This window comes from Mytilus trossulus, unplaced genomic scaffold, assembly GCF_036588685.1.
Source record: "Mytilus trossulus isolate FHL-02 unplaced genomic scaffold, PNRI_Mtr1.1.1.hap1 h1tg000128l__unscaffolded, whole genome shotgun sequence".
Lineage (NCBI taxonomy): Eukaryota > Metazoa > Mollusca > Bivalvia > Mytilida > Mytilidae > Mytilus > Mytilus trossulus.
In genome coordinates this window covers 3,697,066-3,724,510 of record NW_026963301.1, presented here as the reverse complement: position 1 = coordinate 3,724,510, position 27,445 = coordinate 3,697,066, and the positions used below count along the sequence as shown (strand labels likewise).

Below are 27,445 nucleotides of genomic sequence, written 5' to 3'. Positions count from 1 at the left end.
GTCGATGAATATGATATTGAATTTCTCAGGGAAAAGAAAGCGCTATAACTGTATTTTGTAAACCATTTGTACAATTGATTGATTGATTGTTGGTTGCTTTACGTCCAGTGGCAAATATTTCATGCATATTCAGGACGAGAACAAGTTCACAATAAATACAATAGGTAGGTTGTTACAATAGAGGCCATCTGGGATGATGGTCGGGGAAATTTGAACTGCCACCGGAAAAGGAGGGTTTATTGGATAGGGACATAAATTTTGCTTTGCAACAGACCACCTACGGACCCTCAATGAGTTGTTGCAATGGTTCTTAACGTACAAGGAGCGTGGCACTCTTTTTACACGAGGCATCGGATTTAACGTCCCCCTTCTGACCGGACGTGACTGCGAACTTGATACATCCCGCACAGCCAAACGGACGCCCCACTTCGGCAAGCGTTTTACTGCCGGTCGGGAGAAGACCAAGTGACCATATTTCTATACCCCAGTCACCCTTGGGGGGTAAACCATTTGTACAAAACAGTGTAATTATTAAACAACAAAAAAGTTTTAACGGGATTGACAATCAAAGAAGACATGACTTGTGCACCGATGCAAAAGAAAAAAAGTATCGCCAGGCAGTAGGATTGTTAGGATTTTATCTCTGTATAGAAACAATAAATTTGGATGTGTATTCATACATCCGGTTTTAAAAGAATACAAATTTAGTTGTTTTAATTTTCTGGTGGCAAATTCGATAGTTTGGCCAATGTAAACTATATTAAAAGATCTATTTACAACATTTGTAAGATATAAGGGTATTTAAAGGTTCGATGAGTTAGCACGGATTATGTAGTGATTTCTGGGCTGTTAGTAAACTATAACGTACCAATTAGGATATGCTATACTGTTTGTAAGAAGTGTTTTATTGTTTCAGCCAAACTTACAAATATGTGTATCTATGTCTGTTTGATATCTGTTTTATGCTTCTTTTGGATATACGCATGTACGTTCCCATAAAAAAGTAAAAACAAGGTTATATCCGCTAGGACCAGGTATGAATAGTTTTCTGATACTGGTTTAGAATTTTTTATTTTTTATTTCCACATTCTAAGAAGCAAATGTGCTATCTCAGAGGTTTTAATCGTGTAATCTACACGACGTTTCTTTTGCTCCTAATTTGTTTTCAAATTTCCTACCTTCTGTTGCAAATTTATCATTTTACCAGTATGATTTTAACCTAAATTGTTCCGTTACTTGTCTCCTATAATTTATGTGTGTTCCCTCGGTTTTGGATTGTGACTTGGATTTGTTTTCATTAATTCGATTTATGACTATTGAACAGCGGTATATTTTGCCTTTATGATTTATAATGTTAAAAATATATACAAAAACAAAAACAGAACGATAAAAAGGGTTTCTTTAACATTATAGTTAATGAAGCATAGTATATCATAATCTTTTGGTTATACCAGAGGAAAATTCAATAAAACCTTTCCTACATTCTGCATGACAGATTACATTCCTTTCCTTTCATAATGGATAATACATGCAACTAACCTATTAATGCGTTCGCAAACGTTACAACAAGTTGTCTTTCTGAATACTGGGAATAAGGCAACAATCAATATTAATACGATTCTTAGTACATGTGTACTGTACTTTGTTTACTTCTTAAAGTTACTGCTATGACATTAAGGTGATTCATGTTTGTTATGTTGATTTTTTTCATTTAAATAGAACAATAAATTAAATATTTTGTATTGTCAATGCTGTAAAGTGATATTATGTTTTCGTTTATAAATGATTTAGTCACGTCATCAGTATTTTGTACTCGACCTTGAAAAATTATACGTTGAAGGTGTTTTGAATAATGACACACTTGATGAATTTTCGATCAATATTTAGAACCGTAGCTCAGCTGAAATATTTTCTTATTCAATTTGAAATCTAAATCCCATATTCTATTATGTTGCATATTTGTTGAATGAAAACAATTATATCATATAACATTCTCAAATTCAGAAAAGTACGGGAAATAAAAAAAAATCATGGATCATTATGTTAATATCTCCTAGTTGAAACGATATTACAGGATTTTAGTTTTTTTATCATTATTTCCTTGAACATGGGTTCCTGCTCACAAAGAAACTATTCAGGAGTTTCGAGTGGTGAAGTTTATAACACCCCTTCGACAATTTTGCGATCGCCATCACGACTTGATTGACCGTTAGGGTATATCTGTTTTACAGATGACGACGAATTTGTTCCAATGGTCGTAACTATAATCTCGATTTCTTCCACCGTTGTGACCAACCGAATTAAACATATAAATGGGTGTGTATCTACAAAAGAAAGCAACACAACTGATCTGCCTACCGTTTCAGAGTAGTTGAGAGTACCCCCAGTATTTATGGCGTTCGTGTTGCTCAGTCTTTAGTGTTGTATGTCGTTATGTAACCACTATTATATCACATGTATCAGATGATATTTTTATATTGTGTAATTATTTAATGGATATACTTTGATTCTTTCCCGGCTTTGGCTACACATTTTTGTCCCTTTTGATTAGTAGCTTTTATGAAACAAAATAATATCCAAACAGTTGTTTATATCATTTAATTCTAACGAAAAAGAACCGTAAACAATTAATAATTCATGTTGAGTTTAAATGATACGTTTGATTAACCCTTCAGACTTTAAAAAACACATGTAAACATAATAAAACTAATGAAAACAATATAGTCCTAAGTATTGTGAAGTCAATATTGTCGTACAAAACAGCACAAACTCTAAAAAGTGAAATAGAAATAGCAAGTTACAAATCAATTGAAAATTTTGTATCATAAATTGCTGTTCTGTTAGATTCAAGATAATTATGTGTTTTGTTTTGTCTATAATAAACAATAAACCATAAACAATACAATACAAGTCACCCAGCAATGATTATGCCTTATTGCTTGGTTAGTTTTCCATGGATCCACGGTGTTAGCTCCATTAATACAGAGAACACCATTAAAATTGCCAAGCTGCACGGAACCAGCTGTTCCTTCTAAATATTTCGACATAGTGTCTTTATACTGATCAATAAATCGGTGGTTTCGGTAGCACCCTCCTCCCAATGACTGTTCTACGACGAAACATCCTCTGATGTGAAAGTAAATTGGTAATTCTATAATTTAAATAAAAGATTGTATATTTATTGTAGTATTATACGTATGAATGTATGTTCAGGTTCGTAAATATCCCCACCAAATGTCATCATGGTTCCATGTTAGTAAAAGTACAAGGTATAATTGTATTTTATACACATACGCAACACACGATAAATACTTTAATGAGAGTTTATGACAACACACCAATATAGTGTTGTCTACAGCCAGTAGTTTGCACCAATTGACACGATAACAGTAAGGTCCGAAAATCCTTCATTAAGCGAAAGTAGATCAAAACAGAAACATGTACACAATATTTAGACACAACTTTTCAAAAGTGGATAAAACACAAACATTTTTAGATTCCATTCCAAAGGTGTTTATTTAACATTCAATATACCCATGTGCACTTGAGTTTAATATATCGGCATGATAAAGACTTCTGACGTAGGTCGAAAGAGATAATGTAAGCAGTTGTTGATACATTGTGATTTGGATGAAGACTTGTATCATTGGAACTCATACCACATCTTTCTATATCTTTTGTCGGTTCAACTATCAACTATCACGGTAAACTATTATACAAGTTATAAACTTTGACATTTTTATCATTTTAATACTCCATACAGATTAACTCCCTATTATGTCAAATACAATAACAAAAGAATCGTCATGCAATATTGATTAAATGTAATGTAACGTTATTCATAACCTGGTGCTTATTTGAAGAAGGAAAAATTGTTTGGTATTCAAATTTTCAACCAGTGCAATATAAACATATAAGGTCATTGTCTTAAACAAAATGTCATTTTTATTACTTGCGTCGGTGAGGATCGGCGAACATAGATCTTCCCCAGTGTCTGAGGCCTGATACGAAAGGTGATGGTTTTTTTTACATCGCGAAAAATTGATATACTTCTTATGTCTGTCTAGTTCACGTCCTTCATTTTACATTATTTGAACTTCTATCTAGCTCAAAATCTACTTATCAGAATATAACTTTGTCTTTGATATTTAATTCAATACCTAATTTGTTTTCAGATTGACCACTCGACAACAATATTGATCCAACCAGTCGTCCACATTTGCTCGCTTGTCCTACATCTACAGCTTCTGAGCAATTCCTCAATGTTATACCTGAGGAGTTCTTGGCTGTGTGTGCATTTTCACAGTATGGTGTTCTGTATTGTTCTAGTTCAACTTTCACTTCAGAAGGGATAGAGGAACTATTTAACACCATGTCTGTACAATGTATACACTCTGTTCCTGAATATAATAATTGCTTCTGTTAATGTAAGTATAAAAGAAGCACATACCTGCGTTTTAGATTGTGGTTTCGCCATATAATTAATCGAACAATATTTTAATCACTCACCACTTGATTCTACTGTAAACCTCAACAATGTGAACACAATAAAAAGCATTATCAATACAAGGTTTTTACACTGTTTGTCAAAAGAAGTTTTCTAACGTTAATAAAAATATTTCAATATTTTTTTAAAACATAATTATAATTATTAACTTCCTTCTGGACTGGGTTTTACATTTGAATATGATATAATTTTTTGAAAGTCAAATTTGTATGCAAGTTTTAAACAATTTACTGAAAGAAACATTTGAAAGAAATAGGAACTCAACCATAATAGCTACGATTTCCACGTGGCAAATGTCTACCTTAGCTCTATTTGCATTGATTAATTGATCAATAATTTATAGAATTCTTTTTTGGAATAACATAATTTTCATTTCAGATTTCTGTCCAATCGAATATTGTGTGTGTTTTATTAGAGAAAGAACTAGTTGTATATATCCGAAATAGAAACTTATTTTACATTTTAAGGAATTCTGACTGTTTACAGCATTTAAAGAAATCCTGATACACCTTTAATTTTAAGATTCTAGTCTAGTTTTGCTTTAGACAAAGCATATTATTTGAAACTTAATTGTGTCAAGTGGTATAAGTTGAGGGTGACATTACACAATTATCAATAGTCACAGTTAATTTTTAGTTCAATGGTATGACATGCTTTGACACAAGTATTAACTTCCTGGATGTAATTATACATCAATCTAAACAAGTGTGTTTTGTATTGGACAGACATTCATTACAATGAACGCTTGATAATGTTTTAAATATATATTGTAACTGTTTGGAAACTAACATATTTCCTAATCATTTTACAATAAACATGAATACATCGCTCTATAGATAGCTACGTGACCAACTGTAGAAATGATTTGTGTATTTAAGAAACCTCGTAACTTCTAGATGAATAGAGAATTATACGTGTTACACTCACATAAGTATATATTTTTTTTACAAATTCTCTTAAAAAAATTATAATCATTTACCGTACGATTCTCCTGTAAGCAACAAGAACGTAAGCACAATCAAAAGCATTATAATTCACGGTGTTTATACTGTCTATCAAAAGACGTTTACTGACGCTTATGGAAATCTGAATATTGTTTGTTACATATTCAACTTCCTTGTAGACCGGGTTTCACATTTGAATATAATACAATGTTTAGTGATGTTGTTAAGTATTGCATTTACACATTTTGCTGTGATCCTTTACAATTGAAAATATGCATCATATTTTACAAGAAAACGAAATGCACATCGATAATATCTAGTCACAATTTTCGTAAAGACACCTTATATATTTGTTATATATAAACATTTGGGGACAATGTCTTTTTTCAAACACTGGAATTTCGTGTATCTCAAAGGAGATGATGTTACCTTCCCAATTCGGACCTTTCCAATGTAAATTCCAAGTGTGAGGTTGAAATCATTCATTCGTAAATTTTACAGAAGAAATCAAGAGTTGACTGACCATTTTTGAATATCTTTTTAACAGATAATATCCCTTTTCACGACCTAACATAATATAATATTTACCGGCTTTATACGAAAATGAGCAATATGACGGATGACACATGTGGAGCAGAGCCTTGCCTACCCATCCGGAGCACCAGCGATCACCCCTACTTGTTTGTGTTGCTGTTGTATCCTTATGTATTGCTATCAACAGTAAATAATAATTCATTTTAGAAACAGATTTATTCGGCGATACAGCAATGAAAAAGACTTCTTAAAACATGAAGAAATTACGAAAGTAGCGGTACGGAGGTAACCAGATTCCAAATGAAAGGGTTACAATGAATCAAAGGAATGAGGCGTATTTATCGTACACGAGAAGAAACAAGGGATCACATTCTTACAACTAGTGTATAAATACGTAATACACTGTTTACAGTATGAGATAAAAACCTAATAATCCCGGTTACTGAGCAGCAGCCAGAATACATCTGAGTTCGTGTGTCCAACATTCCATCATCAGCTGATGACGGTATGATTTTTACGTTTTTTCAATCTATTGGTGTAGTCGTTAAAAGCTATTTAAAGAGAGAGTGAAAATAGATGGCGCTCGCACTGACTGCCAATCTGGAGCAGAATCTTTTATATCGAGCATTGGAAGGCCCACTACCAAGATTCACAAAAATAAGCTAGTCCATTGCAAAAATGTATTTTAAAGGGCAGGTTTACATAAATGCATATATTGCTTGTGGACAATTGTCCAAAATAGGGACACAAAAAGGATAAATGCCAAAACGAATGTGTTTGAGACCAATGTGGAATAGAAGGACATAAAGCAAAGGAAAAGAAAACCAAACTCCAAGTAAACCAGCATCAGAAAATGAAGCAAATACAGATAATGATTAATTTGATTCTAGTGAGATTGAAGTAGGAAAGAGACTGACACTTGTGATCGTTTTGATCACAAAAACCCTTACTTCATAATTCACATTGCAACATACAGAAGCAATAACAGAAACAACAACATATGTCAGTAAAGTCATCATTTCAGAAATTACTTCTCGTTTACAGGGGAAAAAATGACAAGAACAACAAAGACAAAACAAAACACAAGCCAAAACCTGAATCTATTAAAAGGCTCAATTGATAAAATCATTGTGCATTATGAATCAATAACACCAGCAACAGCCCCTACAGATGAATATCACAACAAACAAACTGACTCTAGCAAATTTTCAAAGACATAGGTACAAGGACAGTTACCATATATTATTTCCTTTTAAAATATTTTATGTATCCAACTATCTCTATTAAAGTTATTGAACATAATTATCTGTACTTGTATAAATATCTGTAAATGTTCCTTTTTTATATACTTATGGAGAACGTTAAAAGAATATGTGGCAGTGTATGATACAATACCCTTAATTTGTATATACTCTGCACAAAACAAATATAACAAACAATGTGTATATAGATGTTGGTCATTACAACATATATAGATCATGACACTAATCACATGTTTTTCATATGAAATAACTAGTGCAGTTATACATGCATATGTAATAATTATGTTTTTATGTATAAGAATATCAATATGTACGTAAGGATGTAAAACCCTGTTAACATGAGTACAACAGCACTCTGCCATATTTATATAGATATGTAAATCAATTTCATCGCTATTTACACACATCTGTATACAAAATGTAAACAAATCAGCTTGATCTATAATTATACCTGCCTTTATACACACACTGTGTCAAAACCACACCGGCAAAATTTGTTCGGACTCGATGGTATCTAACATTCGGCACAATGACGGAACACTAATAGACAGAAAAAGATAGGTTTCTCCTTATTTTCTTATTTTTTTATAATATCGAAGAATATATATACATAATTTCTGCAATATTTTCTACAACCGTTCCATATTAACTGAGAAATAAGTAAAAATGCACGTCAACATGACGAATTGAGTGAACTTTACCTTGGAATTGTTTAATTTCTCGTTAAATTGTTCACGGGAATATAGATACTGACTGACAGAGATTGCAAAACTTATCATTGTGAACATCTCAATGCTTGTATTTCTGAGTATGGAACGAAAGAAATGGGTCATGTCAAAATGGAACTGGCCGGTTTAGTCAATGTTTACCACCCGGTTATGTCATAGATTTCACAATGCATAACCCGGTTTGGTCAAAGAAAAAAAATCGTAATCGCATTACATTATAATAGATAATTTAACTTCAGTGTTAAAAAGGAGTTTTGTGGGTCGTTGGAAAGTTCTTTCACAGAACAACGGCTTATTATTTATATGACCAGTCTCAGATTCAAATAAATAATAAGCAAACACTAGAATTCCTTCTCTTATAGAACACAAATTGCATTCAAAATTTTTAAACAGCAGAATATAGATAGAAATGAAGGTTATAACGCAAATTGAGGTTAAAGCTCTCAAATATGCGTTTTCAATATGAATTATGGAAAATATGTTTAAACATGAAATTAGAGTTTACGGTCTTTGAGAATCGAAACACACAATTGATATGGGATTTTCTCGTACAATAGGATGAACACCTTTATACATTTGTAAGTAATCTAATCATTATTTGTATGTAATCTTTTCATAGATCGTTAAAAATAAATCTGCTTACGGATAAACGTTGATGATAAGACAAATGTATATATGCATGCATAATCGACACAGAAAATGAATGTTTATAGGAAGAAAAGGATTACAACTCACATGCATCAAAGGTGGGATCGGGGCGTGCAACTTGAGGTGCACCCTGAATTACTCTCAAAGCAAGTTATTGTTTATTGTGCAACACATTTGTTTTATGTTATTTCAAACAAACAAAAATATTACAGTTATTTCATATAATTTAATACTAGATGACATTTTCATTCGGAGTTAATACTGGAAAATTTACCGATGACGTCACGATCAAATGACAAAACCATGTCTATGAGCTGATGGACAAAAGTTGCCAGCCAATTAGAAGAAGCGTTACATTCAAAATCAAACTATTGTTCAATCACTTTTGCTTACCTGCGTATAACATCCATAACTTTTGTCAAATTGAAGAAGTAAGATCAACTATTCAACCAGTTTAAACATGACTGATTCAACACCTAAAACAAACAACATTTAAATTACAATACTGTTTAATCATACGTACATGTATCATAGTGAAAAGTTTGCATAACTTCAAAGCGTTGTTATAGTTTTCGGATGATTTGAAGGGTTATCTTAAACATTACAAGTCCGTAATTGAGGAAGGCCACCATTTTGATTTTTTTTTGTGTTGATATGCATTCCTTAAAAAGAAAATTTCTGTTTGCAATAATTGAATTATTAGAAATGTACTATTAGTACTATTAGTACTACATATGTCTATTGTTTTGTGTAATGTTTGACATCGGGAATATACATATATGACGTCACATTTTGTAATTGACATAGACGATGTAACAACTCCGTCGACGTTTTCCTTTATTGTGATTCGAGACCATAGTATTTACTATAGTGGAATTTATTTCAATATGTGGGATTTGAATACAGATAACTGTAATGTGTGCTAAGCTTGGCCTTCGTAAAAGGAAAATGTAACTGATAAATAAAGCGACGCGTCGCTGGGTAAACTCTATTACAAATACCTCTAAATCTACAACACGAATATCTAATAAGTTAAATCCCATATTTGGACGATTTTTGTATGTTTATTTTTATCATGGTCTACTATTTTTACCTGTATGCTTCAATGTTCTTTTCACAGCCCAGTTGGCTGGCGACATACAGTTTATGTTAAGACAAACACGTTTAACACTTTGTATTTGTCTTTAAAAAAAAAAAAAAGATCATCATGCAAAGGTGAGCATATTTTTATTCTACCTTTCTTTAACCGTTATAAGTCACCGTGCTGTTTTTTTTTTCCTTTGGTCATATGATCATTGATGTAACTCGATATTGATGCATCTATCCCTATTTAACTTTCAGCATTCCTGGTGCTGATGTTTCTGAGTTACAATTGGAACACACAGAATTAACAGTGTGTTTTAATTTTGAGACCCTCGTTTTAACATTTACTTCGTTTTACTTTATAGAAAGAAATTGTATATATTATACAGTATGTATGTACTATTAACCACAAAAACGTGTTGTTGTTGACCTAATTGTCTGATTAATTCAAGCTTACTTCCAATTACTGTCACACTAACATGACTAATATATCATGTATGTTTGAATTGCTGAACCCTTTCTGTTAATACTAGAACGAAAACAATTCTATCACACAAGTGAGGAGTTAAGCTAGCTAAAAAGACACTTTTAATCCACAGTTTTCGTCATAAATTGCATGTTCCAAAACAGGAATATGGCAGATATTTTCACAAGTTCCGTTTATTGATAACGTTTCATAATTTACGTTATTCTGATTAATTTTGTTTTTTAATAAAGTAAAAATATTTGTATTAATAGTTTCCCCCTTTTCAATGTGCCTTGTTCGGTATTGAACTTATTCAATATGTCCCTTTTTTGTTAATATATTTGACCAATGTCGTGTTTTGTGTACTAATCTAATAGAATCATTTATTATCGGTATAAGATACCCCTTTAATCGTTTTACATGTACTTTCACTGACCGTGTCTTTTTTGCGATTGTATCATATGTATTAATGAGTATTGACTCATATGGCTGAAGATGCAGTATACCCTCTTACACTAATGCTGTTTGCTTGTTTTTAAAGTACCTGCTATTTCTGCAGTTGGTTTTTGCTACTGTAATCTTTATAGTCGTTTTATGGTATTTTTTTATTGATAAAATTATATTGCCTAAGATTTAACAATGTCAGAATAACTAGAAACTTATATTGGTTACTAGATAACCATCCGGAGCACCTGAGATCACTTCTTTTTGGTGGGGTTCGTTTTGCTTAGTCTTTAGTTTTCAATGTTGTGTTTTGTGTACTGTTATTCGTTTGTTTGTCATTTTCTTTGCATTCATTGCGTTGTCAGTTTAATTTTGATCTATGAGTTTGACTGTCCCTCTGGTATCTTTCGCCCCTCCTTTACAAATCATACATGTTGGAATATTATTCTAGATTCTAGAAAATATCAATATATAAACCTCCTGATTAAACAATGTAGTTATATGTCATTTACACTGCTAATAGTTGTTAAAGACATTTAGTATTCTCATACTTTTTTTAATCGCAACAAGTCAAAATATGAAAAAGCTGTATGTGTTACAAACTTATTAAAATTGTACTTCAATAAGCAAACAGTTGATATAACAACGACTTAAGCATTGGAATGAACGGAATGTTTTGATCCGTGTCTGCTATCTTCAAGTTCTATGATTGTCTCATTTCTTGATCTTTTGACAGTGAGACTGTACCGATGTTCTTTCACTCTGAAACATGTTTGTCTGTTAAAATAAACAGTATACATATCAATTGATGCATATTTCTGCAATAGTTCTGTAATAAATTTAGCAGACATAAATACTACAATATACATCAAGGTCAGACTTTTCGTTGTTTGATTGGTTGATTGATCATAGACTTATAAATTAGGAGATTGAATATCTCAAGGCTAGAATTCAATTTCAATTCTAATTGGTAAAATGTTTTGGATCAAGTATACATTTATAAAAAAAAACCAGAGCAGACAATCAACTTAATTAATAACAGCCAGAGCGTTTATGATTCATAATTTTTCTCTAGAATCAGATTTGAAAATTACATAAAAAGCATTTACGAGTGACATTTTTCTTATAATGTATATATATGATTGATTGAGTGATTGTTGTAAGTTTCTGTCTGACATTACTGTTTTTGATTGTTGTTTTGACTTGTTGAACCCATCGGGACATACATAACAGTATGTTTTTTGGCAAATGGTTGAAGTAAAGTGACATATTACAGTTTAAAGCCACGTCTCTTGAAATCTGATGGATAGTTGTCTGATCGGCAATCAATCATACCACATCACAAACTAATTGACGATATATAAATACCAAAAATACTTTTTGATATGTACCCCAAATAGTAAAACGAAAGGAAATATGTATGTTCTTTCCCTCATATATGTTGATTTGATATGAATGAGATATGTTATGAATTGTGCCTTTCTAAGAACTAATGTGAAAGATTCTAAATGTACTAAAGTTTAACATATAAACAATTTGACAAATCGTGAAATAGATAGTATACCAGTACACTAATAACTAACTGTCGTGATAGATTTACAATTAGTACATCTATACTTTTTAAACAGATATGCTTTGGTATAGTAAAAAGCATATACGCATACACCGTATACATGAATTACCTATCTTGATGTACTGGTGTAGTATCTTGCATCAGATTGGTAGTAGAGTTTTCTAACACGGGATAAGTGTTCAATGTCATCTATAAATATAATGCATTAACAGTTATCACAAAATAATAATAATGTGTTAATGACAAAAGGGTCAATACTGATTATGAAACGTATAAGAGAAACAATACAGGTCACTTCAATAAACACTCACACACACACACACACACACTCAAATAACAGATACATATCAGCGATAAAACTAAAAAATATAGAGATGTTGCGAAGGCAAACACTACCTAATATAGATATAAAGGCAAGAGATATACATTTGGTAGTTCAATTCTATAAAAGATAAAAGGTTGTAACAGTATGTATTAAAATCTTATCCAGAATCAGTTTTGTCGCCCATCATCTTTTTTTATACTTTTTTTTAAAATTCCAAGATGTCGTACGTAACAAGTTGAAAAGAATATGGTATTATAGGGGTGAATCAAAAATGAAAATTTAAATTAAATCAGTCATATCGTGTTAAAGATATTTTTTTCAGAAACTGTGTATTCTAAATAGGTATTTAGATTATGTTGATGTTCAATTTCTAAAATACAATAAGATGGAATTAACAAGCAAGAAGAACAAAACAAAAAGATATGAAACAATAACATTGCCATCCACGTTGTCTTCCTGTCGCTGATTAAGTTTATTTTTCTTGTTCCTTTTCCTTAGATGCCGTGAGCGATTATTATATACTTCCTCATCAGTAGTTTCTCGGTCCACTCTGTGTCTTTTCTTCTGTTTCGACAATGATCTTAAAAGAAATCAAAGTAAGAGATAATATAAGTAAATCATTAATGGATTTCCACCTGCTTTTGAAGGTGTTATTAAAATTATGACAATCTATCATAACTACACATAACCTTTTTCACGGGCAAGTGGACTCTTAAAAATGCTTAATGAAATTCAAATACCTATGAAATAGCTTTTTCACTTGTGTCTGTTCCATCTCGTTAGCTTCTGGTATTGTCTGAAGTTCACTGTCTTGTGCTTGAGGGTTAGTTGTACCGTTTATACTATTGTTTTGTTCTTTGTCTTTCTTTATTGTTATCGATATGTCATGCATATCCTGAATAAAGAAATTCCTGGTTAAATAATTGCCGAAATATTCAGAACAGCAAAACCAAATGTTTATTAAAGCTGAAAATAAAGCTGCATTTAATTTTAAGATGATATGTCTCAGATGACTTTCAGTGAATAAACGCAATATACAAATGATATATCATACACTCAGACTCTATTTCAATAATTTACTTAATATGTGTATACATTTATTTTTATTAATAATGATTATTATGATCTAGTGTTCCAATTGTTTGGATATTTTTTTTTGTAAATCCGAGTGATGAATTTGATATTTAATGAAGTAAAACTTATTCAATCACAGTTCCTACATTTTTTTTTTCAAAACATGACAAAAAACATACATTATAATATATATATTTTTTAATCATGTTAATAATTTGGAGTTTAGTAAGCCTAACCTAATTTGTATATATATTTATTTAGGGGCCAGCTGAAGGACGACTCTGGGTGCGGGAATTTCTTGCTGCATTGAAAACTTATCGGTGACTTTCTGCTGTTCTATGGTCAGGTTGTTGTCTCTTTGACAAATTCCCCCATTTTCATTGTCAATTTAATGAAAATACAAATATCCTTAAGTCGTCAAAAAGATCATGAAAATAAATAAATCGAAATAAGTCTATTTAATTGCATCTGAAACATACATTATTTGACTAAGATGTGCACTTTTACCACTCATTGACGCCGGTCACTTGTCTTTATGCCTTTATATAACAGAGTATCTAACTTGAATCTTTGAAAAATGTCACCTGTTCGCGAAATTCCGTTGTATTTCGACTTTTTACTTTTCACTTTTCACTTGTTAACCCCACAAACACTAACAATACCCTAAATCTAAAGCAATTTATCGCAAATGATGTACACCACGCATTCCTTTGTTGTCGAACTTATTTTAACCATGTATGTCATCTGTAATTGTTTCTTTTGTCAACACTTGAATGAAATTTAAGTTATTGAAAAACTTTGGAAGGCTTTCTATTAAATACTACTGTGATGGTGTCATCCATATTTTGACTTGTACGACTTTGCCCCCCCCCCCCCCCCCCTGCGTAGCTATAGAAAAACAGTACATTAACGGGTGTTACACGGATTCTTTTTAGATGATACATGGACACTTTTTAGTTATTACACGGACACTTTTTATGAATAGAATCACTCGTGCATGATCAGTGAGTTCATGTGCACTTTAACTTTCAATTAGATTTGAACTTTTCAGTGGTACACCGACTTATTTCCTGTCTTTTTATTGAATAAAATATTTACGTAAGCATCAATATCTTTTTTCAAGCATTTCCAGTAAAATACTATTCATATCAGTACACTAAGGGATTAGACATTCAACTTTAAAAGGGGTGGTATGATTTTCTCCTAAAAAGGATAATATTTTGATCACAAATTTTAAGAGAAAACAATTATTATGGTCAAGTAGATGACAAATTAATGTTTGGCATGATTCCCTGATTCTCCGAATACTGTGAATAGTGCTTATTTAAACAAAAACGTTTGGGTGATGGAGTTGAAAAGTAAATAGTTAATAAACTCAAAAAAGAACATACCACCCCTTTATAAAGCAAAATATTCGGTCAATAAATGTTTTCTTCAATATATGAACATAAATAGTATTTTGGAAAATGCTGAAAGTAAAGAAATGATGATACTGACGTGTAGATGTCAATAAAGATAAGGCAGGGAAAATGTAAATAAAAATCAAATCTTATCAAAAGATAAAATCCCTATCAACTCACCAATGCACGATTGATCCTATAAAGCACAAAGTGTCCATGTAATACACGTCCAAATAAGCGGGCAAATCTAGTAGAAAATCATTCAACTAATGTCATCAATTCTGGGCGGTAAGCAGCGATTGGATCATAATATAGCACATGTTTAATCCTGATCAACACTTGCAGATCTAGAGACATTGAATTTAAAAAAAAATAAAATAGATACCTGAATTTATATAATAGTAATAAAAAATCCATTTTTTTATAAACATTTTATTCACTAATGAAGTAGGAAATTTTGAAACATTTATATTGTTATCGAATTCATATCAGTGGTGGATCCAGGTCCAAATTCAGGACAAAGCAGGGGAGGGGACAACTTTATGTCCCCATTTAAATGCATTGATCATAAAAAAGGGTTGTTCCAACCCCGGGACCCACCACCACTGAATATTAAATTCATATATTTGGCAACAAACGCGCGATTTTTACGATTTTTTTAAGGAGGGATGGGGGATGGAATGGCACATCCTGCATTTTTTATAAAAAAAAAAGATAACAGCCTGTTTATTTTAAAATGAATTAGCCCCGCTTTCCGTTTCATCAATAAAAATCAAACGTTATCCTACTTAACACTCATGCTACTAAAATATTTCTTAAATATATTACTTTTTTACGAAGTTGCATTCTAAAAAAGTCTTAAATGTGTACAACATTCATCTTTTAATTGAAATTGTTATTTTTGTTATCAAATTATTAGATTCCTTCGATTGAAGGGAAATGAAAAAAAATGTGTTTACACTTTAACTTACATTTACCGCTTTATGGCTAAGAAGCCTATCTAAGTTTATCAAGTGTTTTTCTTGCAAAATGTATTGTTACTTTCTAGAAACGTCGTACAAGCCAGATAAAAAACTAAAGTAACAAAAGAAACAGGCCGGTAATAACCAGCCGAATAGTTTTTCTGCACTTGAAGTCAGGTCAAGGTCCTGGGCTATCGCCTCGGTCCTTGGCCTGACTACTCGTGCAGAAAAACTATCCGGCAACGATTGTTACCGGCCTATTTCTTTGTTACCTTTGTATTTTATCTAAAACTTACATAACAATTTGTCAAGCAATTAAACCTATTATAATTCAGTCGGTGAAATGATAAAACATGACAAATATCAAACATTTATTATACGAAGCTAAGGGATAACAAGAAATAATAGGCAAAACATGAATATTGCATGTTTGCTGTCAACGGTATATAAATCAGCGTAAACAATATAAATGGCTTTTAAAGTTTAAGTCAATGTTATTCAAATGCATTACAAAGATGATAATTGAAATACCTTTGTTGATATTAATCGGACATCAGGAGACACATCTGGTATAAGGTAGTCAAACAATAATTTGAATGCAAGAACTATATGCTGAAACAAAATAAAACGCAAATCTGTAACAATATCAATGTGCATAATGCATGCTTTAGCCTCGCATACATTACAATGTATTCTTTTCTTTTTTTTAATGTAGCAATTATGAATATTATGTAAAAGGTAAAATAAAACAAATAAGGGGAAACTAAAAAAAAATCAAAAACTTAAACACATCAAACAACGGGTTTTATTGCAAGCTAGACAACACAGTTAGTTTACAGTTTCATATAATTCCAATGTTTTGACAGCGATATGTGAACAAACAGAGGTATTTATGTCAAAATACATGTAGGGTACAACAATTAACGTTATGTTTGAAATGTTAACAAATAAACGATGTAATGTATAGCGTTTTGGTACAATTGAATCCTTTTAAAATATGTCAAACGAAGTCAATTTTTAAACCAAACAAATTCTAATAATCGTAAATATATTTATTGTTAGATGACTCTTGACTAGAATTTCCGTTCAAAATGTTCTACAACATATTGTCTTCAAATATAGTCATCAGTTTGTAAATATAATCTGGATTTGCACATGAATATGTATTCCAGTTGACATTTACAAATGGCGACATGCTGTTGAATTTCTTAATATTATGTTTGTCAATAAAAAAAATAATCACTAGTACATCAAGTTTAATTTAAAACATTTATTACGTTTAACACTAATCTGAAAATGCTAAAAAAAAATTAATTCAAATACAGCACTCAGAAAATGTCAAGCCGTATTCAACTACAGCACTTCCTGATCTATTCAGAAAATGTTCTTGAAGTCATTTCATCATGAGTACGAGTCGGTGACATTTTAGACAAAAATGCATAAAGTTGATGTGTAAATATGTGTTATATAATAACTACTGAACAGATTAACCTAGAAGGAAATTATCTGAAATGACTGCAAACAAATGGTCTGTAATCTACTAAATTTTACCGCAGTGGATCAGATTATTATGTGTTCACTCCTCATTAAGAAGTTACGGATACTAGTAACAAACATAGTTGACATATTGTCTAAGGTCCTTGCAAATTAAAAAAAGATTATGTTTTTTTCGATCAAGAAATCAGATCGAGAAGTCAGATATGACTTTTGATTTAACAAATAGGTATCAAAGGTACCAGAATTCTATTTTTAGTACGCCAGACGCGCGTTTCGTATACACAAGACTCACCAGTGACGCTCATATCAAAATAATATATATAAAAAAAAGATGAGCACAATTAGTTCAGAATAAACTCGAATGTGAAATAACCTAATCAAGTTTTAATCGGGAACAAGACAGGTTGATAAAACTACATATTATACGACAATTCTGGTATCTTAGATCTTATATAACTATGAAAATCTGTCGCAAGTGAGATGCGAAACTGAAATATTGTTCCGAAGAGCCAATGTATCAAGTTGATTGTAAAATCTAGGTAATGTTAATTAGAAAAGACGTTTTGCAAGTATGTTTTAATTGTCAACTTTTTTTTCACATGATTAGTTGAACCCGCCACTTATTGCAAGCTCAAGTCTTTATTCTAATAATTCACATTTATATTTCTAAGAATATTATGTTCATGATGTTAGGCAAACAAATTACCAAACAAGTATTAAAAGCAAATATATATAATCAATCTGAAACATGTCCTTTTTAACAGTGCAGGCGACATTATTTATAAAGAAAGCACAAACTATTCAATGAAAAATGTAATGTAAAAGTCAAATATTATTATAAAACTTGAAAATTAAATATCTTGAATATGAATCAGTTAAGACGTAACCAACCTCAAATCCTACAACTATCCACAGCCTTTTATAAACATCACACTGTCTACACCACGAGGAGGTAAAACCGATGAGGAAACCATTAGAAATCACTCCACAAATGTTAACAAATTTTAGTATTATATACCACATTCCTACAAAAGAAATGTTGTAGTAAGGTTCTGCTAATATCTCATTGACACTAGTTTCACATATTCAAATACTGTACATTTAGTTTAAAGTATCCGTTTTGAAAAACAAGATAGAAAAAAATAGAAAAAGTGATTAAAGGGTAAAAATACCAGTAAAAGGAAAAAAATGTATGCTTAAAAATGAGAAAAAAACCATAATGGTATACATGCACAGCGCAGATAAAATCTTGCTTAAAGGGGATAACAAAATGCGGTAATAGATACCTTTATCAACAAATTTAAAAGGTACATATTAAGCTAACGTTTCTTATGTTACTTTTCACAGACAAAAAGTACAGTAGCATTTCGTTTACTACATGTAACAAACTAGAATATTTTTATGTGAAATAATGTTTATATTCTTTTATTGACAATGCATATTGTAAGGTTTTTCTTGTAGTAGAACACTACGAGAGGTGTCAAAATTTATCGAAAAAAGGACCGAGCACAGAGAGGTCTTTCTTTGTGCAATCCTGAAACTAGGAAGTACGTTTTTCGACAAGAACAACTTTAAAAAGTGCATTATATACCTTAATTGAAAATAATCCAAAAAGATTAGCAACATGTGTAACCAATTTTACCAACCACACTAACATGGGATTTCATTTCTTGTTGGATCAGGTTTAAATACGCCTTACGGCTCATTTAGAATTTGAAATAAAACTCTCTAGATAATCTAAATATAAACCTCTTAAATCATATTCTAGACACCATAAATATGTATATGTAACTGCATAAGTTAAATACAAATGAATTGTTACCATCCGATAACAGTGTATGAAAAATACAAGTCATTTTGTAAGTACATTTTTTAAACAAACTTAGTTTATTGGAAGGGGGGTGCTATGGTTTTTTTTTATAATTTGCAGTGACATTTATATCGCAGATTAATATATTTTTTTTTTAATTTTATCGAACCAAATGAAATACTAAAATTAATTTTCTGTTGAATGGCAATACAGTGTTTTAAGATCATAATCAGGATATAACATAATAATTTACCCTTCTTCCCCCTCCAAGCCAACCACATAATGGAGTCCCTTGATGTTAATCGACAGAATATAAGAATATTTCATTATCTTTTGATAGATTAAAAGTTATACATAAATGTAAAATAGCTAAGAGCTGGCCCGGGTAGTGCTCGAAATCGTGAATCTTGTACATGTCATACGAATCAATATATATTGTGTGAATCAATAAGAATTTTAAAATCTCACGCACGAATGTGTTCACTCTGGCTTTGTTTTAAGTGTTACATAATTTAACAAAGAAATTCATCTGGCATGATGTCCCAATATTTGATCCATAGTTGATAAAGATTCACATTAAGTTAAAATGAGGCTCTTTGGCAATTTTCCTAAAAAAAATATTAAAAATTGAACTTTAAAAAATAAAATTGCTCCTTTGGCAACACTAAACTGTCAAACGAATTAAATTGTTAAGTAAATTAAAGTTTGCATATTTATCACAGAAACTAAAGACCTCACATTGGTCTATATAGTATGCATTGAAGCATACTTCTTTTAATCACGGTATCGTCCGGGTTGATTCTTAAAATAACGACCTATTTTTATGAATGAAAATATTTCCATATAGGTATATAAAATAATGTACCTACTAAGAAATGTAGTTAATGACTGATGTATATATATCACCTGTATCCTGTGCTATCGTTGCCAATGGCCTTCTATACCACCAAAGCATTCGCCTGGCATCCTACCATTTGTCAATAAAATTCGTGACCAGTACAATCAGTGGTGCTAACGGCAGTGCTGCTGCAAACAACTGGAAAAAAATAAAATTCTGAAATGTGAATGGCATATATAAGATTTGTTTTATTTTGCAGTACACGCAAGAAATTATTAATATTCCAATATGATCAATAAAGAATGAATATTAAATAACATATTAAGATGTTATGGAGAACAGTAATCCCAAATGAGTATATACAGTTATACATACTTAGTACATGTATATGAAAGTCTAAAAGAGTACACAATTCCGTTCATGAACTGAAGCCTGATTTATAGGAAATAATTGGTAATGGGTACTCATTCTATGTTTTTTCATTAATGCCACCAAGAGAAACCGTCCGTATTTTTCGTATCAAAAATGTTTCATGGCTCTCGACAAACCTCGTCAGAGTCGATGAATGAATTTTCTGTTTTTTTATGATGCATGCAACATCAGCACTGAAGAAGGTATACAATATTATGGGTTTTGCAAGTTACATTGCTGTACAAAGTTCATATGAAGCCAGTGGAGTGACATATTAATGTCTGGGAATTAAGTTCAAGTAAGTGAAAAGTAAAATCACAAAAATACTGAACTCAGAGGAAAATCAAATCGGAAAGTCCCTAATCACAGGGCAAAATCAAATGACAAAACACATCAACAACTGTCATATTCCTAACTTGGTACAGGCATTTCCAAATGTAGAAAAATAATGGATGTAACCTGGTTTTATAGCGCTAATCCTCTCACTTGGCACGAAAGTCTCTTCAAATTTCGTTATATATACAAAGATGAGTTGGACATCATGGGTTAAATATTCACGTTCACTATTCTGCAGTTTAAGTGCTTTTATAAAGGGCGACATCAGATCTCCGAAATAATTCATCCAGACTCTTTGGTCACAAAAAAGCTCCCGACAGAAGGTTTGGAAAGATCTTGCACAATTTTTGGTGTTTGACAATATCTGCCAATTGACACGAATAAAACTTGAAAGGCTAGTAAAGTCGGCAATGTATACTAAAAAAAACAATACAATGTCGCTTCGCTTCTTCTGTGCATACTGCAGTAATAGATCATTTTGGCTGTAAGCACGCACAAGTATTCTTTCTACTAACGTATATATGCATATATAAACATTTCGGCACCGACTTTTTTCAGAATTATCATCATGCAGCTTTTCATGAAATAACATTCGTTTGATGATTCTTGCATTTCCATCAATAAAGCAACCACTGCATTAATATGTTATTTGTTATTTGTTAATTCGATTTCATTTGGTTTCTTATAAAAAGATGTTCTAATTCCGAACTGAGGTTTAACAGTTGGATAATTTTTGCTGTGTGAGATATATGATTTTGAGCCACGTCTATTCATGAAGAGGGCATTTTAACTGATACCTTGTATAGATATAGGTTCGCGTGTATTGCATGTATATAACCCTTGCGCAGATGGCATGCTGAATTTCAGTGACTTTCAAATAATAATATGCCCTACTTAGTCCAGTAGCTGTCCAAATAGAAGACGCTCTAATACGGTTGATCTTAATTACAGGATCTGACTAATTGTTTTCAAGGTGTATGCTTTCAAATTATGATATTTTTTTTATCCTCGTTTATTTTTCCCCAAAAACATTTTATATAGTTCATGTCTGTATATTACTTGAATATACTGTGTATTTAAAGAATTCATTGATTTCTTATAATGGACCTAAAAAATAGAAACTATACGCAGTCCTTATATATGTACTAAATATTGTTCAAACATGTGTTTGGCCCCAGGAAAAAGCATACAATGTTGGAATCTGCGTTAAATGCAAATTTTACATCAGTCTTTATAAGCAGTACGCGATGACTGTGTGACTAGACAGTCATTTTTGTTGTAGTGGTTGTGAAGTTAAAGGCCGCTGCATTCATCAACCGACAACCAAAATTGAAAGTTGCAAGTGAACAATTAGACTTCTTCCATATCATTGGTCATGTTGATAAATTATTCGCAGATAGACATAATGTTTTACAAACCATAAAGAATCCATATTGTATGATTTTCTCGGTATGTTCTTCCAATGAGAATTCACCAAGTTGAGGTGTAAGAGCCTCTTTCTGGATAAAAGTCAATTTTTCGTGAACTTCTCCCACCTTTCTGATACAAGTGCAATGATGAATCTTTCTCAAAAACCGTTGGAACCACCTAGGGTTAAACAAATTTGAAAATAATTAAGCAATTTGTAGGTCATATTATTATTGTTAAGTATTTCCTTTTATCGCAAGAAACAAAACAACAAGAAGAAAAAAAAAACGAGCAGGTCGACTAAAGACTCCAAAGAAAATCATAAACTAAGTAGCAAATATCAGGAAAAGATATGTTTTGATCATTGTTTGTTTGGTAAGAATCAGGCAATTTTGAAAAAATCAAAGTAATTACATAATTCAAAATAGCAATCAAAACTATGCAAAACAATTCTTTGCACATATATCACAAATGATAGGGTTGAACATAATAGTCATTGAGAACATAAAGTTTTCAAATGCTTAAACTACATTTACCGAAATATTACTGAAATATCACTGCTGATTCTCTTGAATATAATATAATCAGAAATTTCAAACAAACATCTGTACTTGAAATTTGCAATTGGTATTTCCAAAGACATATTCTGACAATACCTTTATTTTTGACAACCAACACAAACAAGTTCAAGACTGTTTTATGCTGGAAGTAATATTGCAAATGTTTTCTTGTTTATGTTAAGTGATAAATTAAATATCAACAAAACAATTTCTTATATATGAAACACATATTGACAAATAGATGGGAGGAAGGAAAGACAGCCATACAATCTGAAATACAATATTATCCCTTTGGTTGAAAAATAGAAGTTTCTGAGGCTGTACATGCCCGCCTAAGTGTCATCGAAGAGCAGCAACAACTATTGTAAAAAAGGGTGTTCATATTTCACACTGAGTAAAGTGTAAATCATCTTTATGGACAAAAGGTTCATTTCTTACATACCTAGTATTTCACGTTCCTCCTTTTAAATAAGCTAATTTGTTTATATGAAAATGAATAGTTTTACATAATGAACATATAGATATTCTAGTTGATTCAGAAATTTGGAACATACGCCTGATCTTTGTTCATCTATTTCAATGCATTCGTAAAAGAATGAACATCTATTTTTGAAATATTGTTGATAAAAAACATTTGAAATATATCTTTTGTTACATTGTAATGCTTTGCTTATTCATTGACTAATTTATCAAATAATAATTTATATTGGACAGCATGTAACAGTCAAATAGAATAATCTTGATATTCGCCGAAAACCGGTGTGGCAACAGAACCGCTTTCAAATTAATCATTAATACGAATACTAACACCAGAACAGTACCAAAGAAAAATCTAGCCACCGGTTTGCCGCTGATTATAATCAGAATCTGGAGGGAAAGATCTGACATACAGTTTCCATTTGGTTCACAATTATCAATGTATTGTTCTCCCAATCCAAAGATACCGTTCTCCCATATTCTCTGTAAAAAAAGTATAATAGCATGATTATCATTTTAAGTATATTTCACTTCAATAGTTTATTCAAAAGTTCAAATATAGTTATACAAAAAGTTACAACACCATAAGATTTTTATTAATATTAAAGCCAAATTATTTAATATATCAGAAAGGTTCATGTGTATAAATCAAAACTTTTAACACATGCTTTTCTAAATTATCGAAAAACAATGTAAATAAGTTTTATTTTTTAAAGATACTATATTTCACAATGTAATGTAAAAATAATTTCGCTTGTTTTAATGAGTGTAAATCCTTGTTTTTACGGTTAATCGTCCTTGAAATAAAAAAAAAATAATGTGATTTTTATTTTCGATTTAATATTACTCGTTCACAGTAACATTGTCTATATTTGGTCTTTGGACTGATTTCCAAAAGAACAATCTTTAGAATGTAGGGATATGTCATGCTTAGTCAACAGCATATATCCAAGCCCATATGTAAAATGTACGAATATATGATAAAGTTGTTTTAAATTGGATTATGTTGCAACAAGTGTTCACATTCCACATTCATTATTTGGGATTGAAATCTAGAACGTTATCATATAAATGTTCATACATGGTGACTTGGATGGAGAGTGTTTCATTTGTTATCATACCACATTATATTTCATATGACGTTGATTTAAATGTCGGGCAAGAACAATGAAGTTCCTCAAACATTTGGTCAACATCTTCCTTTATATCTTTTCATACATTTTCCATTTACAAATTTCAAATCTTTATAAAACTGTTGTGGTAAATTTCTGTGTTTAACGACGTCACAACTTTTGTAAAAAAAATCTGTATACAACTAAGCTTTGCTGACAATAAGACTGTACAATGTAAAAACAGTGGATTGATTGTGAAAATACGTACGCCTTTGGCAAATGCTAAATAATAACAGGATGCGTAGTTGTTAGCAAACCTGAAGGCAAACAGTTTAACAATCAATGCATCATCATAGGATGTCTGTGTTCTATGATTCTCTACAAATATACACAATGCTTATCATATCTAATTCTTTACATTTTTTTTAGTTAATTGATCAATTGATATGCACTTAAAATATAAAGGGTAAATGATACACGAAGTCAATTAACTCCAGATGACAACATTATAACACGTCTGAACCCTTTGATGGTAAAAATCGACTTTGTTGTTATAATTTATAACATGATTATGATGAAAACGTACAAGGAAATAGTTTATAGGAAGACTTGCGTTAAACCTGAACAAAATATTAATATAATCCTTATTCTTAAAAAATAAAAGTGTTTTTGCAGAGAATGTCATCACAAGACTTCTTGATGATGTATAAATAAACTCCTTCAATAAATAACATTTTTTTTATCAAACTGTTTGTTGTCAATTATTGTCTTTTGTCGTGTGTCACTGTTTGGTATTTCTATCATTTATATGTATGTACTTCTTTGTTGGATATTTTTAATTGTTGCGTTTTGTTTTCGAATTGTTAGTTCCCCTGATTGTAACATTTTTAAAACTTATAAGCGTTTGGCATGGAATTTACCTGTACGTGTGGAAAAATATTACAAACGAAATATCGCTTTTTAAGGTGAATTTTGACCGTTTATTAAGTACAAGCAAACTGAAATTATATATATATACATTTAAATACTAATTTTTACTTTATCTCATTACTCTAAAACTTAATAAAATTATGTAACTACTTTTTAATAAAAACTCGGCAGTTTTCAAATCAATATGCAGAAGTATATAAGAGTGACATATTTTTGAGTAAGAAATAAAACACATAATGATTTAAGTATGCATTTGGGTTTTGTTTTGTTTTTTTGTCCCGCAGTAGTGTTAGAATAACAAATCTTCAGATATTTATTTTATACTTTCCATTCGATTATACAATTTAAATAAATTTTTGACATTGTTTTTCTGTCTGTTTGCTTTTGTTTACCCATCGTTGTCAATTTTATGAAATTTGATGTCACTGTCATACAAGTCAGAGGTTTGTCTAGCTATGAAACAAGGATCAATTCAGTATTTTCCTCCTAAGAAAATTCCCAAAATACTAAGTCAGGATTATGAGAGAAAGTAATCTCTTCGTTGATGCGTTTTAAATTTTGATTTTGGCATTTGATGAGATACAATCTGATTTAAATATTCCTTGGAGTTTATTAGTATTTTTGTGATTTTCTTTTTGTTATGTAGATAGCTATACTTTTATATAAGTGTTTTTATAGAGACAAACAACAATACTCAAAATCTAGTCATAAATATAACAGTTGTTTATTTGTTTGATGTGTTTTATTATTTGACTTTACCGTTTGGATGGATACATCAAATTTTGAATTACCTCCAAAGTTCAGTATTTTTGTCATTTTAAACAGATAAATCATGTTAAGGAGGGGTATTTGCGAAAAATACCAGTCGAGAGAATGTTAAATTTCGCGAGCCGTAAGGCGAGATAAATTCATTCTCAAGTCTGGTGTTTTTCGCAAATACCCTAAAAACATGCTACATCTGTTTGATTTCACCGAATGTTAATGCTTAAAAACGCGTTGACGATCGTGACACTACAAGCGTTCAATCGCATAGAAGATGTTTTGGCAAATACCAGGACATAGAGGGTAAACAGGGCATATCCTTTTGGCAAATACCACGGCGGCATTAACAAATGAACGATTTTAATTTGATAACAGCAAATTGGTGAAAAATACACTGGCTATCAACCAATCAAAATCCAGGATTTTAACATAAGGTGTGATTATACTTTTTACATAAAAAAATATTGGATGTTGAAGACAAACCTCAACAAATATTAGAAATTATATCAGGTGATGCAGATTAGTAAACTAATCCATTTACACATATTGCATCCGTTCTTTTGTTTTTATAGAAAATTACGAAATGACTACCGTTTCAATTAAACAGAAGTCTACATTTGTTCAAAAGTAAACATCAAAATGCTTAGGTTGCAAAATTAAGCAAAGGTAAACAATCAACTATAAGAGGAAAACAACGGAATAACAGAAACAAATTACTGCCACTTAAATAAACGCATATATACTTGTGTATCATCACAGGTAAATTTCTTTAAGATATGGGTTAATTTTAATTATAGACGCGTACATTAATAAAATATTGGAACTATGTTATTTTTTGTACTTTCTAAATAGCTTAAATTTTTTTCTACAAATAAATTTAAACTTTATATAAACAAATCAACTGCTGTGCATATAGCAGATTAGTTGCTTTTAACATGGAATTATTTAAACGAAATAGCAGATTTTTCATATTTTTTGTTGAAAATAAAAAATAATCCTAAATAAAACTGTAATACAAAGAAAGATCATTAAAACAAAAAGACACTTAAAAACAAACAAAATAAAACAAAAACACAAAAGACAATACACGAGTAACTTAACTATACTCTTCGAAATAAGGAATATTTGAAATGTTGGTCACGGTACCCTAGTGGTCTTCGTATTCGAACTACTTTATCACTAGTCAAGTAGGTCAGGCAAACCACAAATTATAATTTTCCACAAAGGATATAAAATAAAAAAAGGTGTGTATGCGCATTATCAAATATCAATGATTTTTTTGCAATCCACGAAAATTAGTAACAACAATTTAAATGAATCCACAGAATGTGTTAATACGACTTGTAAATAATGCA

At 30.9% G+C, this 27,445-nt stretch overlaps 1 protein-coding gene and 1 pseudogene across 1 annotated transcript; both read right to left on the bottom strand.

Moving 5' to 3' along the window:
• Positions 1-2,583: 2,583 nt before the first annotated feature.
• LOC134700212 (uncharacterized) lies at positions 2,584-5,618 on the bottom strand. Its single transcript, XM_063561569.1, has 3 exons — positions 5,487-5,618; positions 4,161-4,400; positions 2,584-3,151 (listed from the first exon to the last, which is right to left on the bottom strand). The coding sequence occupies exons 1-3, from the start codon at positions 5,533-5,535 to the stop codon at positions 2,874-2,876; spliced, it is 567 nt and encodes a 188-aa protein (XP_063417639.1). The 5' UTR covers positions 5,536-5,618; the 3' UTR covers positions 2,584-2,873.
• A 5,594-nt stretch (positions 5,619-11,212) lies between these two features.
• The window catches only part of LOC134700304 (uncharacterized), a 36,979-nt pseudogene continuing 20,746 nt past the window's right edge, over positions 11,213-27,445 (bottom strand).

Bases quoted from the DNA above. Each gene is read 5' to 3' on its own strand.
- LOC134700212 (XM_063561569.1), bottom strand. From the start codon at position 5,535: ATGCTTTTGATTGTGCTTACGTTCTTGTTGCTTACAGGAGAATCGTAC. The intron at 4,401-5,486 runs GTAAATGATTAT...TATTATATTCAG, and splicing joins GCTTACAGGAGAATCGTACG to GAACAGAGTGTATACATTGT. The intron at 3,152-4,160 runs GTATTGAATTAA...TTTAAATTATAG, and splicing joins TCAATCTGAAAACAAATTAG to AATTACCAATTTACTTTCAC.